Source organism: Coenobita brevimanus, chromosome 26 (assembly GCF_032717465.1).
Source record: "Coenobita brevimanus isolate Jiangsu-jjx chromosome 26, ASM3271746v2, whole genome shotgun sequence".
Taxonomy (NCBI): Eukaryota; Metazoa; Arthropoda; class Malacostraca; order Decapoda; family Coenobitidae; genus Coenobita; species Coenobita brevimanus.
In genome coordinates, this window is record NC_136979.1 from 22,654,329 (window position 1) to 22,674,745 (window position 20,417).

At 41.7% G+C, this 20,417-nt stretch overlaps 1 protein-coding gene across 1 annotated transcript in view; it reads left to right on the forward strand.

Moving 5' to 3' along the window:
• Window positions 1-20,417, forward strand: part of LOC145394076 (transmembrane protein 209) — a 478,224-nt gene that overhangs the window by 228,853 nt on the left and 228,954 nt on the right. Inside the window, exon 6 of the mRNA XM_080268043.1 lies at window positions 10,180-10,375. Within this exon, the coding sequence (XP_080124169.1) occupies window positions 10,180-10,375 (196 nt within the window). The remainder of the gene's footprint in view (window positions 1-10,179; window positions 10,376-20,417) is intronic.

Genomic DNA, 20,417 nt, shown 5'->3' on the forward strand with positions numbered 1-20,417 from the left:
TGTTTAATATATTCATGGATTGGGTTGTAATGGAGTTAGAAGGTTGGGCAGTGTATGTGGGGGTGGTTTTAATGAATGAGGGTGAAGTGTAGAAGATTCCAGTGTTGCTGTTTGCTGGTGATACAGTATTGTTGAGTGAAGATGAATGGGAGTTGCAAGGTTTAGTGAATGAATTTGAGACAGTGTGTAAGAAGAGGAATCTGAAAGTAGGGTAAACAAGAGTAAAGTTATGGTGTTTGAGAGGAATGAAGTCACAGAATGCACAGTGAGGTTGTATGGTGAGGATATGGAGAATGTGAGGGCATTCAAGTACTTGGGTAGTGTGATGAGTAAGGATGGAAGTTCTGGGGATGAAGCACTCGAAATGGTACAGCAGGGAAGGAAGGTTGTTGGTTCACTGAAAGCGGTGATGAGAAATAGGGAGGTGAGTATGGAGGTTAAGAAGTCACTGCATGATAGTATTGTGATCCCTACCCTGATGTATGGAAGCAAGGTGTGGACCTTGTTAGAGGGAAACAAGTCAAGAGTTAGGACAGTGGAAATGAGTTACCTGAGAGGAGCATGTGGAGTGACATGAAGGGACAGGTTGACAAATGAAGAAATGAACGAACGTTGTGGGGTGGATGTGGATGTGATTGAGAACATTAGGAGAAATACACAGAGGTAGTTTGGACATGTGGAGAGAATGGAGAATGAAAGACTGACTAAGAGGGTGTATATAGGTGAAGTGGAGGGAGGGAGAAGGAGGGGGAGACCAAGGGTGAGGTGGAGGGATGGAGTTGAGAGGTATATGAGGGAGGGGGGAGTGAGTTTGGGGGAGGGCAGTCAAATGGTGGGTGACAGAGCGACTTGGAGGCATTTTGTCTGCGCCCACCCTTTGTGGGATTAGGGCATTGAAATGTTGATAGATAGATAGATAGGAAAGAGCAATGGGCCTACTGCGTGTTGTCACTTGCTGGAGTGTTGTATCTTGAGAAATTTACCAGTAAGAGTTTTCCATCAGTGTGACTTCTATGTAGTTCTCAGCCTTGCAGACGCGGAAGCTAATGTGCATATCAGTTCTAGAATCTTCCATATCCCTTAGTGTTGCCATTAGAGCTACCTTCCGTTATTTACCTGTGTCTATTTAAGCCTTATTAAAGAGTTTCTGTTACGCCTTTCGTGTTTCTGTGAGTTTATATAAAGGCCGGGCTGTCTGTTACCAACTTGAATTAGTGACTGAAGTTTAAACTGAGGACTTTGTATATATGATTTTTTGGTGAATATCTGCCACATGTGAGTTAATGTTTAGTAATTAAGAGTTTCATCACATGATCTACATATGTGGTTGTACTTAGTGATATTACAAATATTTACTGTATAATAATTGCTAATTTTGAATTACTAGTTATTCCTGCCAGTGTCATCCATTTTATGCAAGTGTCAAGAGTTTGTATTTAAAATTTTATACATAGTTCCTGTTGTGCCTACCAGTGGTTTAGCAACCCATGGGCCAGTTTCAGTGTTCTAGTTTACCTTTATTATTAATGTTTGGAACTTTAAGATAATTTCTGCAAGTCTCAGTGTGACAATCCTGTTTGAATCTGTTTAATTTTGTTCTTGTAATTTGAAGTTAGTTTTAAGTAAATTAAGAATATTTAATTGTCTATTTCATTCCCTCTTTTTGACCATTGCTATTTGTTTAGACTTGTATTACTGTTTTCCCCCTTTTTGAGCTTACAACGTGGTGTGGTTAATCCCCTCGTTGACTCTACAGATTCCGTTGCGCACTTTACCGTGATCTTCACGCAGTCAGATAGACCTTTGGCCCTCACCGCATCGTAACACTTGGAAAAGCAGGGTGGGGGAAGAAGTGGGGGAAGCCTCGTACAGGGTACCGTGCGAGATTAGTCACCCTCGAGTTGAAGGGGTTAATCCTTATGCAGCATTGATATACTTTTACGTTTTATTCTTGCTGGCACCAGAAGATTTTTGGTGATGGGGTTAATGCAAGCCTTAGAGTAGACCCTTGCTATAATGGACCCAGTATAGCAGATGTCTGATTTACCATATGCCACGAAGCCCACAGAACCTCTCTGGCTGTCACAAACAGTGTCTGTTAAATAGGGTACAGTACGTGTTTTATTGGTAGGTGTTGGTGACCATCATCCATGCACATGATGTAGTGCTGCCTACTTCTTTCTTAGCCTTTATCATTCTTTTTCTGTGCCAGCCCTTCTCTCTTCCTATTTCTTCCACCTTTCCTGTCACTTCTTATTGCTTTTCTTTCCTTTACAGGTGGCTTTACATTGAGTGACAAGCCAAATGGTTTCCTGTAAGTCAAAAAACCATTTACGACGCTGGGTGGTAACCATATAACCAAACCATACGTGCTCCCTACGTGTCAACAAGTGGGTTGGTGGAGGGTTAGTGCCCCTCCCCATAAAACAAATAACTCAAAGTCAAATGGCCACCTTGTACGGGATTATGGCTTCTGGCAATAGATAGATAGATAGCGATGTGTTTCTACCTGTTTTACCCCAACCTTGTCTGAAATTGCTCTCTCACTCTCATGACTGCTGAGTTGCAATAAACTATGTATAGTTATACTGTATTGTGCTAGTCATGAAGAACTTCTGTAACAAAGATGTAGTATAAGCTGCAAAAGGGCAAAATTATGGGCCAAGTAAGTGTAAAATTGGTATAGTTTACATATTTAGTAATAGAATAATCTATTGCACCTGTTAATTTTCAAACATTCATGAAATTCCACCTCAAGAGGGGACCATTGGATATACTGTACAGTAACGGATTGTTGGTGTTAATGGACCTCGCTTTCCCCAATTAGTCCGTTATAGGGAGGGTGCAGAGTGAATAATCTCTCCCAAGCTGAACATATTTACCTGGAGATAGCAAACATAAGAAAATAGTAATGGGATTGAAGTGATTATGATTTTGCATATCAGAATGTGTCATGGTACTGTATTGAAAGCTTTGGTTATATCTGTTGCTGCCAGTATGGTTCTTACTGACAGTTGTTTCTTACATGGAAATATCTAAGTTGAATTTGATCAAATTGAAAAGATATGGTGGTTGAGTGCTTGGGTTGAAATCCATGTTGGAAATCAGATAGAGGGATGTGGGGGGTGATGCTTTTAAAGTCTAGTCGCCTCATGATTTTGGGTGGTGAACAAAGCAGTGATGTTGGTGAATACGATGAAGGACTGTTGGCAATGCCCTCTTGCAGTAACACTAATTCACCAGGATGTATGACCCGCCTGAAAGCTCAGATACTCCTCGGTTTCCTCTCACCACGTGAGAGTGAGATGGTGGGCTGCAGTGTTTGCTATGCTTCTAGATACTGTATATGGTAGTGAAGCAGGTGTATGTGAATATGAAGGTGATAGGCTAAAAATAGGTGAATGGATATTGCAAATAGGTGTGTGAGAAAATGAGGTACGAAAGTATAGGAGGCTATGAAATTGACGTTGGTTTGAGTTTGCCAGTTGAGGTGTGTACAGAGAAGCATATTGTGGGCTTTGATTTATATACTATATATACAATAAAAGTCCTGTTATTCAGCAGCAGATTATTTGGTAGATCCGACATTTCGGCAGATTTGAGAAATAGTCCCATTTACGAAAATCATTGATTGTTCGGCAGATGTCCGGAATCATCTCGGCAGTCCAGGAAGTGTTATTTGTGACTTGTAGGCCTAATGTTTCATTACACTTCTGTATGTTCACTAATTTCTATATTTTTCCAGATTGAGGTATAGTACTGTATTGATTACAATATTGCACAGTATCATACAGTACAGTAACTTATCTATCTATCTATTTATCTATAGCCCGACGCCCTAATCCTGCAAAGGGTGGCCGCAGACAAAACACCTCCAAGTCACTCTGTCACCCACCATTTGACTACCCTCCCCCCAACTCACCCCTTCCTCCCTCACATACCTCTCAACTCCATCCCTCCACCTCATCCTCGGTCTACCCCTCCCTCTCCCTCCCTCCACCTCACCTACATACACCCTTTTAGTCAGTCTTTCATTCTCCATTCTCTCCACATGTCCAAACCACCTCAGTGTATTTCTCCTAATCTTCTCAGCCACATCCACATCTACCCCACAATGTTCCTTCACTTCTTCATTCGTCAACCTGTCCCTCCACGTCACTCCACATGCTCCTCTCAAGTAACTCATTTCCACTGCTCTCACTCTTGACTTGTTCCCCTCTTGCAAGGTCCACGCCTCGCATCCATACGTAAGGGTAGGGATCACAATACTATCATGCAGTGACTTCTTAACTTCCATACTCACCTCCCTATTTCTCATCACTGCTTTCAGTGTACCAACAACCTTCCTTCCCTGCTGTACCCTTTCACGCACTTCATCCCCCAAAGTTCCATCCTTACTCATCACACTACCCAAGTACTTGAATGCACTCACATTCTCCATATCCTCACCATCTAACCTCACTGCACACTCTCTGACTTCATTCCTCTCAAACACCATAACTTTACTTTTGTTTACATTAACTTTCAGCTTCCTCTTCCTACACACTGTCCCAAATTCATTCACCAAACCTTGCAACTCCCATTCATCTTCACTCAACAATACTGTATCATCAGCAAATAGCAACACCGGAAGCTTCCAAATCTCACCATCATTCATTAGGGCCAGCCCCACATCCACTACCCTACCTTGCACCTCCTTTACAACCCCATCCATGTATATATTAAACAGCCATGGAGACATCACACAACCCTGTTTCAGTCCCACATTGAGATCAAAGAACTCACTCAGCTCACCATCCACTCGCACCGTAGGCCAAGCTCCCTCGTACATACTCTTCACAGCACTCAACAGTTTCCCCTCCACTCCATATATTCTTAATACCTTCCACATACCTTGCCTATCTATTCTGTCATAAGCTTTCTCCAAGTCCATGAAGGCAGCATACACTTTCCTTCCCTTCTCTAGATACTTCTCCACTAAACATCTTAGAACAAATGTCTGATCTACACACCCATTTCCCTTCCTAAAGCCCCCTTGTTCTTCTCCAACTAGCTCTTCTGTCATATGCCTAACCCTGTCAATGAGTATTCTACCATATATTTTACCAGTCACACTAAGAAGGCAAATACCCCTATGGTTACCACATACTTCTCTCTCCCCTTTTCATTTGTATAAAGGAACAATTATACCTGATTTCCAGTCCTCTGGAACCCTTCCCTCTTCCCAAGCCAATCTACACAACTTCCATATGCACTCCACAACAATCTCACCTGCATACCTAAGCATTGCACCACACACTCCATCAATTCCTGGGGCTTTTCCCAACTTAATCTTCTTCATCGCTTCCACTACTTCTGCCCTACTGATCTCTTCCTCCCTCCACTCATCTCTTCTTCTCCCAGCCATTCCCCAACCACTTGTACTCACACTGCTGTCACTCTCTACATTCAACAAATCCTCAAAGTGCTCCTTCCATCTCTTCAATTTCTCTCTCTTCTCCACCAGCAATCTATTATTCCTATCTTTCACTTCCCTACTATTTCCCCTTTCAAAGTGCCTTACTTTCTTTACCTCCTTCCAAAACAATTTCTTACTTTCCCTCCATTTCACACTCAGATTCCTCCCAAACTCTTCATCCACTTTCTTCTTACTCTCGTTCATCAGTCTCTTAACCTCCCTTCTCCTACTCACATATACCTCTCTCTTCTCTCTCTCATCTTCTCCCCTACCTCTACTCGCTAACCATTCACTATATGCCTTCTTCTTTTGTTCCACAGCTCGTTTCACCTCATCATTCCACCATGCAGTCCCTTGCACACCCTTGCATCTCCTCCTCACTCCACAAACCGCCTCACACGCTGCGCCTATCTCTTCCGTGAATATCTTACATACGTCTTCCACCCCTTCCATCTGCTCTATCTCATACCTTCCCAATCTTTCTTGCACTATGCTCTTATGCTCTGTCATTTTTTCACTCTCTTGCAATTTCTCCACTCTTCTCACAGGAGCTGCTTCCTCCTGTCTTCCCCTTCGTCTCCTCAACCACTTTCTTTGCATCTCTACCTTGGCCATCACTAAGTACAGTAACCACCCCCACCAAATTAGCGAGGGTTAAGTTCCAAGCCCCCTCGCTAATTCTTGAAATTCGTTCATTCTTGACGCCTTCCTGAAAATGACAGTTACCAGTAATTGCGTAGCCCATGAGCCACTGATACTGTAATGCATCACCCATAAATAAATGTTGCCTGTTATATCAGTTTCCCCGTTGTTTTTAGCTGTACTTCTGTGACAGCTCTAGTATTTTTATTCCTCAGCATAATTGTGGAAGAGACTGTCCTGTTTAACTAACCCTAACCTAACCGAGTTTAACTGTACCTAATACTTTAACCCGCCCCGTCCCGGCCACTTTTCGACCACTGGTACCCCCCAATCCCGGGCAATTTTCGACCTTTTTTTTTTTTGCTAAAACTTTCGCTTTTGGTGAGAAACATCGAAAATTCATAGAGAAATCGCTCACCTGAGGTTTAAAATACTCATTACAGGTAGGAGAGCCTCCTTACCTTACTGGGTTTTCTATCAGGCTGGCAGCAAAGAAAACGAGTTCTATGGGAGGATAACTATTTCACACCACTCATAAACGGTATTTATTTATTTACTGTTACGAATTTATATGTAGTACAAAAGTATATTGGTTTTCAAGCAGTAATATAGGCATTATAAGCATTGTTTCACTCACTAATACCTGACCTTTTTTTGCCACATTACCTGATCATCATTTCTAACTGTTTCTTCCTCTAATGCTATGTAAAGTTTGTCCTCCACATTGTCATTGATTGGGGAATCACTCTGGCCCTGAATTTCGTACCGTAGCATGACATGGCTATACTGGCCAGGTCACTGATAACAGGTGAATTGCTGAGAAAAGGGCATGCAGGGGGGGGGGGAGGTCATGCTGGGTAAGTCATTGTCTCTGCCTGGCATCTTGTTGAGGCAGGTGTCCCGTGTTTACGTACCAAAAATGACTCGCGAAAATTGAAAATTGTGGAAATTATGAACCTTGCAATTGCAGGACATTGAAGTACGTCCTCGGGATTAGCTGTGACAAAACGTGAGGACGTGGAAGTACGTCCTCGGGACGGCGCGGGTTAACCAAACCTAACCTAACCTAAAGTCAGAAGAATACTTAAAAATAAACTGGAGGAATGTGAATTGCTAAGGCCTTTCTGATGAAAGTTAAACGTACATTTAGCACTCATTCTTTTGTTCGTTTTTGTGTTTAATGTGAGAGAGTATTGATGCAAACAGTAATATATCCCATTAACCCCTTAATAACCTTCGGCACTGAATAACCCTTTACAGTACCGATGTCAGTGATGTCAAGATAGTGTGAGCTATAAAGAAAACCGAACAATTATGGGGAGGGAACGAAGGTCACTGGGATGTTTACACGACTCTACACTACGATTCCAAGCAGTCAGGTGGTCGGTTAATCTCAGATGTTTTCGCCCATTTGGTAAATACATCGTAACTTTGTCAATTTTTCTGTGACTCAGACGATTATCTTCACATCTTTAAGAAAAATAAGTTGATTTCAGAAGAATGGGAGAAACTTACTCTACATACTCAAAGAGGGATTAAATTTCTTCCATTTTCTTAAAGATGTGAAGATAATCGTCTGGCGCACCTAGCAATGTGTTATTTAGCTTCCTTAACCCATGCTGTGATTCGCTATGATTCACGGGAGAAATTACAAAGTTACGGTGCATTTACCAAATGGGCGAAAACATCTGAGATTAACCGACCCCCTGACTGCTTGGAATCGTAGTGTAGAGTCGTGTAAACATACCAGTGACCTTCGTTCCCTTCCCATAATTGTTCACAGTTTTTTCATAGCTCACTAACTCGACATCACTGACATCGGTACTGTAAAGGGTTGTTCAGTGCCGGAGGTTATTAAGGAGTTAATGGAATACATTACTGTTTGCATCAATACTCTCCCTTTCACATGTAAACAAATAAACAAACAAAAGAATGATTGCTCAATGTATGTTTAACTTTCATCAGAAAGACCTTACCAATTCATATTCCTTCACTTTATTTTATGTAATTTTCCGACTATTTTATTTTGTGTTTGGAAAAAGTACTGTATACAGTACTCACTCCAAACATATTTGTAATAATGTAAGTAGTGATGAGTTCACCAATACAAGTGATGTACTGAGCTGGTAGGTAATATTCCGTATCATTTTGGCCATCCAGGAAGTGTTATCTGACTTGTAGGCCTACTGTGTCATTACGCTTGTATATGTTCACTAATTTATATGTATATTTCAGATTCAGGTATAGTACTGTATGTATTGATTGCAGTATTGTGCATTATACAGTACTCTCTCCAAACACAGTTGTAATACAATAAGTGGTGATGACAGTGTTCACCAATATATTTAAGGTACAGAGTGGGTAGGTTTTTTGATTAATCGGCAAATCCAATTTCTCGGCATCATCCCGGTCCCCTAGATGCCGAATAATAGGACTTTTACTGTATCTATCTATCTATCTATCTATCTATCTATATATATCTATCTATCTATATATATATCTATCTATCTATCTATATATATATATATATATATATATATATATATGTATATGTATGTATGTGTGTATCTATCTATCTATTGCCAGACGCCATAATCCCGTACGGGATGGCCATTTGACTTTGAGTTACTTGTTTTACAACCTGTAGAACAAGTAACTCAGAGTCAAATGGCCACCCCATACGGGATTATGGCGTCTGGCAATAGATAGATAGATAGATACTTATATATATATATATAGATAGATAGATAGATAGATGTAGATAGATATATAGATATAGATAGATAGACATAGATTGATAGATAGATAGATATAGATATATAGATATAGATAGATATATAGATATATATATATAGATATAGATAGATAGATAGATATAGATAGATAGATAGATAGATATAGATAGATAGATATATATATATATATATAGTGGAGAGGTATGAGAGAGGGGGGTGTGAGTTGGGAGCAGGTCAGTGAAATGGCGGGGGACAGGGCGACATGGAGGCAATTTGTTTGTGGCCACCCCGTAAGGGATTAAGGCATCTGGCAATAGATAGATAGCTAGACATATATATATATATATATATATATATATATATATATATATATATATATATATGTGTGTATGTATATATATTTATATATATTTATATATATTTCATTAACAGTTTGGCTGTGGGAGGTTTATGCAGAAAAAAACAATGTTGTATAATTGATTGGGCTTGTGAGGAGCTAAGATTCTAGGGGTTTGAATGATGTATGAATTGCGTTGCCCATTTCACTTGCCATGCTGTTATTAGTTCCTCTGCTTTTGTATATTCTCCTTCCCAATTCCTGGATTGTACCTCATCCCATGTTTACATGGGAAAAAGGGTCAGGATGATCAGTGATGACTAGGTGTATGCCTTCCCAATTAATGTTCAAAGTGAGTGTGAAGAGCAGGCACATTATCGTTATTGTATAATTTTATTATTATTATTATCCATCCATTCATCATCGAATCCTGTGTTGCCCCATGAGGAGCGTAGGAGCCTGGGGTAGGTAAATTGGTCCTGACATTTAAGATGATATTGACCAGCCTCACTCATCCCTGAGTGGCATTACATGAGCAATGAACCCAAACTTCCCCTTCGATATAAACCTGCACCAACTTAATCCGATTGAAGCGTCTTAATTTCTCACTAAACCACCATGTGCCATAATTTGGTTTTATGCTTACTACCCAGCATAGTAAATGGTTTCCTGGTGTACAGGAAACCATTTGGCTTATCACTTATTGTAGTCACCCATAGGCAGAAGGAAGGGGAAAGAATGAAGGAAAGAAAGACAGAAGGAGTGTAAAGTCACCCGTAGGCAGAAGGAAGAGGAAAGACTGAAGGAAAGAAAGACAGAAGAGGGAGGAAGGAAGTGAGGAAAGGGTAGACACCCAGAGGAGCACTATCAAGTGAGTGGATGATGAGTTCCCCCACCTACCACAATTATTATTATTGTTGTTATTATTATTATTATTGTTGTTGTTGTTTTAGTTATTATTATTTGTTAACTAATGACAGACTCAGAAATGCAAATAATTTTTACAGGTAGCTCAGCAGCTGGCCTTCAACACTTCCCACTTGTCTGATTCATTAATGAGCCGGCCTGCTAGCCCACCCTTCACCCCCACCCTTAGCTCGTCTCCTGCCACAGCTTCTCTCCAAGGTCCTTCCATCACAGATCAGGCCTCACTCACAGCGTTCCTTCAGCAGCACAAGGAACGGGAAAAATTACGCCACATAAGTTTGTAGCTCAATACTTTTTGTCTTTTACTCATGAGTAATATTGTAGGAGAGATTTTAGGATAGATGTTTGAGTCGAATAAGCTAGGGTGGTGACATTTTCCGACAACACTGAATGGATAGCCGATTAGGGGTACCGATGTAATATCTGGGGGGGGGGGGCTGAATTATGTAAGATATCTGAATAACAACTGTACGATAAACTTTCAATTATCCAGCGTTGCAAAATCTGGGCCAGCACAATATCTGGCGCTGTTGGCTCAGCTCTGTTAAAGCAGTATCCAGCAAAATTATTCAACATATGACGCTGAGATGGAAAGTAACCGACGGTTCTATGCAGTATTGGATTGCAAGGCATATCAACCACTTGTACATGGTAGTCAACCGGTGCCTGGAAAAACCCTGCAACACACCAGCCAGTCAGAATTCATTGCAGGATTGGCCCCTGGTGTCCCGAGCCTACACTCTGTCTCTCATGGATCTTGTTCAGTGAAGACGTATCTATGCACTGTGCTCTTGTAACCATGTGGTGAAAAAACTGTGGTGCAAAGACTTACTCTGTGACCATTCATGCCTTGCTTTGTTGTTGTTGCAAAGCTTGTGACCTCTCAGTGCTTCATGTCTTAGTGCTCTGTTGTGATTCTGAAATTACTATATATGTAACTCTTTCCATTAGACCACTCGGGGCTAAGTGCACTGAGCTGTACTGCATGTGTACAATACCCTCCACTGATGCCAACAATAGGTGAATACATAGTACACAATGTACTGTATTACTCTACTGTATCAGTACTGTATTGTGTTTTGTTTAATTATAATTTTTTACTCATGAGAAAGTTTTTAGGATAGAGGATCAAGAAGAGCAAGATGAATAAATCCATTGAAAAAAAGGCATGCTCATCATTGGTGGAAAGTGTGTGATACCTGTAGGTTTTCTACTTAATGAACCGAATGTAACCACCAACCAGCCTACAGTATCTTAAAGTATCTCTGCTATTCCATCTGGTTAAAAGTTAGTCATGAAAATATTGAAAATATAAACAAATAAATACTATTTATTGAAGAACCAGTGATTTGGAAAGTAGTGTTGTACAGATGGAGTCCCTCCTGTTGTTCTCAAGCACTGTGTTTCTGTGCTTACACCCTGCCTAGGCAAACTCTTTTGCCTTTGTCTGTCAATTTGTACTTTTCCTTCTTGCTGGAAGTTTGCTCTCATTCAGCCAGTCCCAAAGAAGGGTGACCGTTCCCAACCCTCTAACTATCGTCCAATTGCTTTAACATCAACTCTTAATTGAAAAATTTTAAAGCATCTTTCCTATCACAACCATTCTTTCTGATCATCAGTATGGGTTCCATCCGGGACGCTTCACTGGCGATCTTCTCACCTACCTTTCAGACACCTGGTCATCCTCCTTTCAGGACTTTGGCAAATGCTTTGCCATTGCACTTGACATCTCAAAGGCTTTCGATCGAGTCTGGCATATACCTTTAATTTCCAAACTGCCCTCTTACGTTTCTATCCTTCTATCTGTGCCTTCATCTATAGCTTCCTCTCTAGTCATCCTATAGTTGCTGTTGTAGACAGCCATCATTCTTCTCCTAGATCTATCAACAGTGGTGTTCCTCAGGGCTCTGTCCTATCACCAACTCTCTTCCTTTTATTCATCAGTGACCTTCTAAGCTGTGTATCTAACCCTATCCACTCGTATGTTGATGACTCCACTCTTCACCCTTCCATTCAGTTCCCGCAACGTTCATCTCAACAGTTACTTCAACAGACAAGGGATGAGGCTATGTCACACCTAATGTCTGACTTGGCTCGTATCCTATCTATCTATCTATCTATTGCCAGACGCCTCAATCCCGTTTGGGGTGGCCACAAACAAATCGCCCTGTCCCCCGCCATTTCACTGCCCTGCTCCCAACTCACACCCCACCTCTCTCATATACCTCTCCACCCCATCCCTCCATCTCATCCTCGGCCTCCCCCTCCCTCTTCCTCCCTCCACCTCACTCACATACACTCTCTTTGTCAGTCTTTCACCCTCCATCCTCTCCACGTGGCCAAACCACCTCAGTGTGTTCCTCATAACGCTTCCTATGACATCCACATCCACACCATAACGCTCCTTTATATCCTCATTCGTCAGCCTGTCTCTCCATGTGACTCCACAGGCTCCTCTTAAATAACTCATATCCACTGCTCTCACTCTTGACTTGTGTCCTTCCAACAACATCCAAGCTTCACTTCCATACGTTAGAGTTGGTATCACAACACTGTCATGTAGTAACTTTTTCACTTCCATGCTCACTTCCCTGTTTCTTATCACTGCTTTCAAAGAACCAGCAACCTTTCTTCCCTGCTGTACCCTTTCAAGCACTTCACCCTCCAAACCTCCATCCTTACTCATCACACTACTCAAGTACTTAAACGTACAGTACTCACATTTCCCAATACCTCACCATCCAACTTTGCTGTTCATTCACTGACTTCACCTCTGTCAAAGACCATCACTTTACTCTTCCCTACATTCACCTGTAGATTCTGTTTCTTATACACACTCCCAAACTCATCCACCACGCCTTGCAGCTCCCCTTCGTCTTCACTCAACAACACAGTATCATCTGCAAACAACAGTACAGGGAGTTTCCAAACACTACCCTCTCTCACCAGGGCCACTCCAACATCCACTACCCTACCTTGTACCTCTTTTATTACCCCATCCATGTACAGATTGAACAACCATGGAGACATGACACATCCCTGTTTCAACCCACCTTTAAATGAGAAAAATTCACTTAGTTCACCATCCACACGCACTGCAGCCTTCGCACCATCGTACGTACTCTTCACAGCATTCAGCGACTTCCCATCTACTCCATATATTCTTAACACTTTCCACAATCCTTGTCTATCCACCCTGTCATATGCTTTCTCCAAATCCATGAAAGCCACATACAACTTCTTTCCCTTCTCTAGAAACTTTTCCACTAAAGATCTAAGAATGAATATCTGATCTACACAACCTCTTCCCTTCCTAAAGCCTCCCTGTTCTTCTCCAACTAATTTCTCTGTTCTTTCTCTCTGTCAATAAGTATCCTACCATACACTTTTCCTATTATACTAAGAAGACAAATGCCCCTATGATTACCACACACTTCTTTTTCCCCTTTTCCTTTGTACAAGGGAATAATTATACCTGACTTCCAATCCTCCGGGACTCTACCTTCCTCCCAGGGCAATCTGCACATCTTCCACATCCATTCTGCTACTATCTCTCCCCCATGCTTCAGCATTTCACCACACACTCCATCAATTCCTGGGACCTTCCCTGATTTAACTTTCTTCATTGCTTCCGCAACATCTGTCCTACTGATTTCTTCCTGTCTTCTCACCTCCCTCCTTCTCCCAGCCATTCCCTGAGTGCGTTAAATATTATCTTGTTTTTTTCAATGCATCAAAGACTCAGTTCTTACACCTATCAACCCGTCAAAATCTTCCACAGGTGTAGCCACTGATGCTTAATAATATTCAGCTTAATCCTGCATCATCCTTGAACATGCTTGGGGTTTCATTCACTTGGAACTTATCTTGGAAAGATCATATTACATCTCTTGTAAAATCTGCGTCCAAGAGATTAGGTGTGCTAAGCTGACTCCGTTCTTTCTTTACCCCTGCACAATTGTTGACTCTATACACGGGTTTTATCCGCCCGTGTGGAGTACAACTGTCATGTGTGGGGAGGTTCCCCACATACAGCTCTTCTCAGTAGGGTGGAGTAAAAGGCTTTACATCTTATTAACTCTCCTCCTCTTGCTGGCTCCCTTCAACCTCTGTCTCTTTTGCTGCACTGTTGCATCTTTATCTCTTTTCTATTGCTACTTCAATGGTCACTGCTGCTCTGAACTGTCTGCTTGCATTCCTCCACCTTTACGACAGGTGTTTTGCACCCATCTAGCAGCAAACTCTCATCCCTTTTCTGCCCAACTCTCTAATGCAAGAGTTAACCGTTACTCCTAGTCCTTCATTTATGCGACAGGTCAACTCTGGAACTGTCTCCCTCTGTCTATATTTCCTGCTTCCTACGATCTCCGGTCTTTCAAACAGTTTGTCCAGGCATCTTGAAATGATCGGATCTTGAATTTGGCTCTCTCTTGTATTTTGTTTTTCTCTTGGAAGGAACAGTTACTGTGGGCTCCTGGCCTTTGGTTCCTTCTTCCTAGCATTTAAAAAAAAAAAAAAAAAAAAAAAAAAATCATGACTCCCTTGCTCACAGATTTTCAGATGACCACGTCCCACCAATTTATTCTTTACCAGACTGCCATCTAGTGCGGTAACTGATACAATTCACTGAACCAATATATCGCCGATAATTGCATTTTTTCCAGTCCTGAACCCGATACCTATAGCTGCTGCCGATATCAAGATATCGGATATGGTCGGAAGAAACATTAAAGTGACTTTTATTGAAGATTTCATTCACTGTTTTGCCCAATTCTTTGTGAAAGAATGTTGTTATCGTGACACTGTTTTGCAGCTTAACCCCTTAACCGCGGGGCGTCACTTTCGTGACGCTTGGGAGCAAGGGATCATACCGCAGGGCGTCACTTTTGTGATTTTGTGTTATTTTGAATTCACCCGGGCTTTCAAGTGGTGGCTTGTATCATCTATTAATACTGCCAATATCCAGCACTAGTCAGCACTCCTAATCTCATCTGTACTCCCATCCATTGTTGACAATTTAGCCATTTCTCCCTGTTCTTGACTCCCCTCCCTACCCCCCCTCCATTACCCTATCCTCTCGCCTGCCCGGCCTGGCTATACTAAGTAAATCTTCCCTGGAATTTTTCATTGATTTCATCCATTGAAATAAGCCCTATGCCCTATTCTTATACCAAATAATATATACAAGAAAGAAATAATGTAAGTGAGAGTGCCATACACCTAGAATTGGCTAATTATCACCTGACAACACCTCACGTGCACTCGTTCGCTAATTTTCGCTGTTTATTTCCCCTTGAAATATGCTGTATAATCTATTTTCGTAATAAAAATATATATAAGAAAGGAAGGGAGAAGCCTAAGTGATATTTACATTCATCTGGAACTACCTAATTATTGCAGGCCACCACATTGTATTCTACGCTAAGTAAATCTTCCCTGGAATTATTCACTGATTTCATCCATTGAAATAAGCCCTATGCCCTATTCTTATACCAAATAACATGTACAAAAAAGAAATAAGGTAAGTGATGGTGCCATACACCTGGAATTGGCTAATTATCACCTGACAACACCTCACGTGCACTCGTTTGCTAATTTTCGCTGTTTATTTCCCCTTGAAATATGCCGTATAATCTATTTTCATAATAAATATACATATAAGGAAGGAAGGGAGAAGCCTAAGTGATATTTACATTCACCTGGAACTACCTAATTTATAATGTATTGTCTAGATTTCCTGCCAATGATTTCACTGCTATATATTAGTAGCTCTGAAGAGGCTGACGTTGGCAGTAATGCTTTTCCCTAGGTAGGCCACCCCGGCCCACCCTGGCCCACCCCTATCAGTTCACTGTCATCTTCCAATGTGAAGGTACGTCTGTTTGCTCCTGTTAACTTCAGCCACTTTTCACCCCCATGCAAAGGGCCCTGTGACCTTTACCCCCTACTAAACCTCATGTGGAAAGAGGTAAAGGGCTGACAATTGATAAAAGAGTGACTACGATCTTTCTATTGAGTAAACCAGTGGAATTGGAATTGTAAATAATGTGTAAACAGCAAGTGAAAGTAATGAATGTAAATATACGTGAACAGTGGAACATAGTTTTATAAGTTACTTCAAGTGACAGTGCATAACACGGTGTAAATAAAATAGAAATGTAAATAACGTAAATAAAATAGAGAACGTAAATGGAGATTTCAATGTTCACCACCACCTTTGGCTCTCCTCTCCTTTCACAGATCCACGTGGTGAACAAGTCTACATCTTTTCTATCCTTAATGACCTAGAGCAGCTTGTACATCACCCTACCCGTATCCCTGACCGCCTTGGAGAGAGCTCCAACATACTTGACCTCTTCCTCACAACTAATCCTTCTGCTTACTCTGTTAATCTTTTCTCTCTGTTGGGCTCCTCCGATCACAACCTTATTACCTTAACCTGTCCTATCACTCCGGTACGGCCTGTGGACCCTCCAGGGAAACGTCGTCTGTGGCATTTTGGAGCCGCGGACTGGGAGGCCCTCTGGCAGTACTTCTTTGATTTTCCCTGGAATGATTATTGCTTCCATGGCCGTGAGCCATCTGAGTGTGCCTTGCGCATTACGGAGGTTATTCTCTCGGGCATGGAAGCATACATTCCTTTCTCATATCCTTTGATTAACGCAAGAAAGCCTTGGTTTAATCACGCTTGTTCTAATGCTGTCCGCAACAAGGAGAAGGCCTACAAAAGGTACCGGAGCCAACCCACCTCTGAATCACATCATCTTTACGTTTCTGCCCGGAATCGTGCTAAGTCTGTTCTTCGCTCTACTAAAAATAATTTCATCCATACTAAATGCTCTCAACTCTCCAACTCGAATTCTTCCCACTCCTTCTGGCACCTTGCCAAAAATCTTTCTAACAACTTTACCTCATCATCCTTCCCTCCTCTTTTCTACTCTGATGGTTCTGTAGCTATTTCTTCTACTGATAAAGCAGATCTCTTCGCACAGACTTTTTCCTCCAATTCCACCTTAGACGATTCCGGTGCTGTTCCTCCATCACTTCCCCCCTCTGACTTCCTCATGGCTGACATTAAAATTTCTTCAGTTGATGTATTTTCTGCCATCACTGGCCTCAGTACTAACAAGGCATATGGGCCTGATGGGGTCCCTCCTGTTATTCTCAAGAACTGTGCTTCTGTGCTTACACCCTGCCTAGGCAAATTCTTTCGCCTTTGTCTGTCAACTTGTACCTTTCCTTCTTGTTGGAAGTTTGCTCTCATTCACCCAGTCCCAAAGAAGGGTGACCACTCCCAACCCTCCAACTATCGTCCAATTGCTTTAACGTCCTGTATTTCAAAAGTTTTCGAGTCAATTCTTAAGAGAAAAATTTTAAGGCATCTTTCCTATCACAACCTTCTTTCCGATCGCCAGTATGGGTTCCATCAGGGACGCTCCACTGTCGATCTTCTCACCTACCTTTTAGACTCCTGGTCATCCTCCTTTCGGGACTTTGGCGAAAGCTTTGCCAGTGCACTTGACATCTCAAAGGCTTTCGATCGAGTCTGGCATAAATCTTTAATTTCCAAACTGCCCTCCTACGGTTTCTATCCTTCTATCTGTGCCTTCATCGCTAGCTTCCTTTCTGGTCATTCTATAGCCGCTGTTGTAGACGGCCATCGTTCTTCTCCTAGATCTATCAACAGTGGTGTTCCTCAGGGCTCAGTCCTATCACCAACTCTCTTCCTTTTATTCATCAATGATCTTCTAAGCTGTACATCTAACCCTATCCACTCATACGCTGATGACTCCACCCTTCACCTTTCCATTCGGTTCCCGCAATGCCCATCTCAACAGTTACTTCAACAAACGAGGGATGAGGCTATGGCACACCTAATGTCTGACTTGGCTTGTATCTCTGACTGGGGTAAAAATAATATGGTTGTCTTTAATGCATCTAAGACTCAGTTCTTACACCTATCAACCTGACAAAATCTTCCACAGGTATACCCACTAATGTTTAATAATATTCAGCTTAATCCTGCATCATCCTTGAACATGCTTGGGATTTCATTTACTTGGGACTTATCTTGGAAAGATCATATTACATCTCTTGTAAAATCTGCTTCCAAGAGATTGGGTGTGGCTAAGCTGACTCCGCTCCTTCTTAACCCCTGCACAATTGTTGACTCTATACAGGGGTTTTATCCGCCCTTGTGTGGAGTACAACTCTCATGTGTGGGGAGGTTCCCCACATACAGCTCTTTCCAATAGGGTGGAGTCAAAGGCTTTTCGTCTCATTAACTCTCCTCCTCTTACTGACTCCCTTCAACCTCTGTCTCTTCGCCGCACTGTTGCATCTTTATCTCTTTTCTATCGCTACTTTAATGGTCACTGCTCCTCTGAACTGTCTGCTTGCATTCCTCCACCTCTACGACGGGCACGTAGCACCCGTCTGGCAGCAAACTCTCATCCCTTTTCTATCCAACTCTCTAATGCAAGAGTTAACCGTTACTCCCAGTCTTTCATTTATGCAACAGGTCAGCTTTGGAACTGTCTCCCTCTGTCTGTATTTCCTGCTGCCTATGATCTCCAGTCTTTCAAACGCAGTGTGTCCAGGCATCTCAAAATGATCGGATCTTGAATTTGGCTCTCTATTGTATTTTGTTTTTCTCTTGGAGGGAACTGTTACTGCGGGCTCATGGCCTTTGGTTCCTTCTTCCTCGCATTAAAAAAAAAAAAAAAAATTATAAGAATACGACAATATACCCTAGGAGTAATGAAAGTGAAAGTTTCACTTTAGCATGTATGAATACTATGAGTTATGAGCGTGAAGGTGAAAGTGACATTCACTCTCAATGCTAGTATACAGGACGAGAAAGTGAATGCTACGTATTTTACCGAAAGAAATTGAATCCCTACAGTGACAATAAACTACTATTACTGAAGGAAAGTTATGGATAAAGACTGTAGATATATGTAAGTGTTATATAGTAACAGAAATATAAACTGTGAGTGTTTTTCTGAATAATAGCCAACACTAGCGGCGAACGATCGGAAGTGGGAAGGTCATACGCCCTTGTCATTTTCATTGCTTTCACAGTGTTTTTTTTGGGGAGTATGGATTCCAAACTATTTGAGAATGATAGATTAGTGTTTCTAGTGATAATATCAGGCTGTCGGGAAGTGTAAAGTGGAGACTTCGTTACCCAACTTCAGAGGTCTCTACAAGTCCTACGGTACTCGATGAAGGCTCAACAAACACCCAAGGAGAAAGCTGAAGGTATGTGCCGGAAGTATATGTGATTTTAATATTCATTTTTTTTCATTCATTGCCAGACGCCATGTATCCCAAATAGGGTGGCCAAGGGCTTAGAGTTAATTGTTTTACAGGGAGGGGCACTAATCCTCCACCAACCCCACTTGACACGTAGGGAGAACGTTGTGCCAACAGCATCTGGTGTTCCCAGGCGGTCACCCATCCAAGTACTAACCAGTCAACGGCCATGCCACGTTGAGTACACCGCTTCCCGTCCGATCAGCGAAGTTAAGCAACGATTTTAATATTCTAGGACTAATAACTGATTTTGGCAAATATTTTTAGATAGTCTGTCGGAGCGTGAATATGCCCGCGGGAGCCGCAAGTCAAAGCAAAACAAGGCCGCGGTGTAAGGGTTAATTTAGTCTTTCTAAAAACTATTAAAGGTTCATTATAATAAGTGGGGAGATGGGAAAGGAGAAAAGAAGACAGAGAAAAGAACTGAAGGCCAAAAACAACGAGTTGAAAGTTAGGCATTGCGGGTACTGTTGTTGTGTAAGTGTGATGGCCATGTGGATTCATGTACATAAGTAGTGTACAGGCAAACCTCGATTTGCGATACCCCTAGATGTGATACCATGGAATAATGATGGGAGTAGAAATACTACCCTACCCTGCCTATCGTAGTCCTGCCCTCAGTTTTGCAATGGGTTTTGATTTTTTAACCAGTGTTGATGATATTTTTTACTTAAATTTTGTGTTTAGGTTGATTTGTAAAAATTTTTTAGACTTAGATTAATCCCTTAAGACCGCAATTATTTCTGGTTGGTACCCCCCTGCAGCCGCAATTCTGGGGAGTTTTGGCGACTTTCACTGAGGGCAGAATGATTGTGTTCTGGCTAAAGAGGAAGGATTTACACGCTTGACATCGCAGTCCGCACCCCTGTAGGCCTAATGGTTACTGCACAATCGCGCGTCAAAGTTAAGAAAAGTTTATAATAGCTACCCCTCGAAGACAATCTAAAAAGTGAAAATTTAGATAACTACCTATTTTTATTATTGAAACAGGTCATTTGAA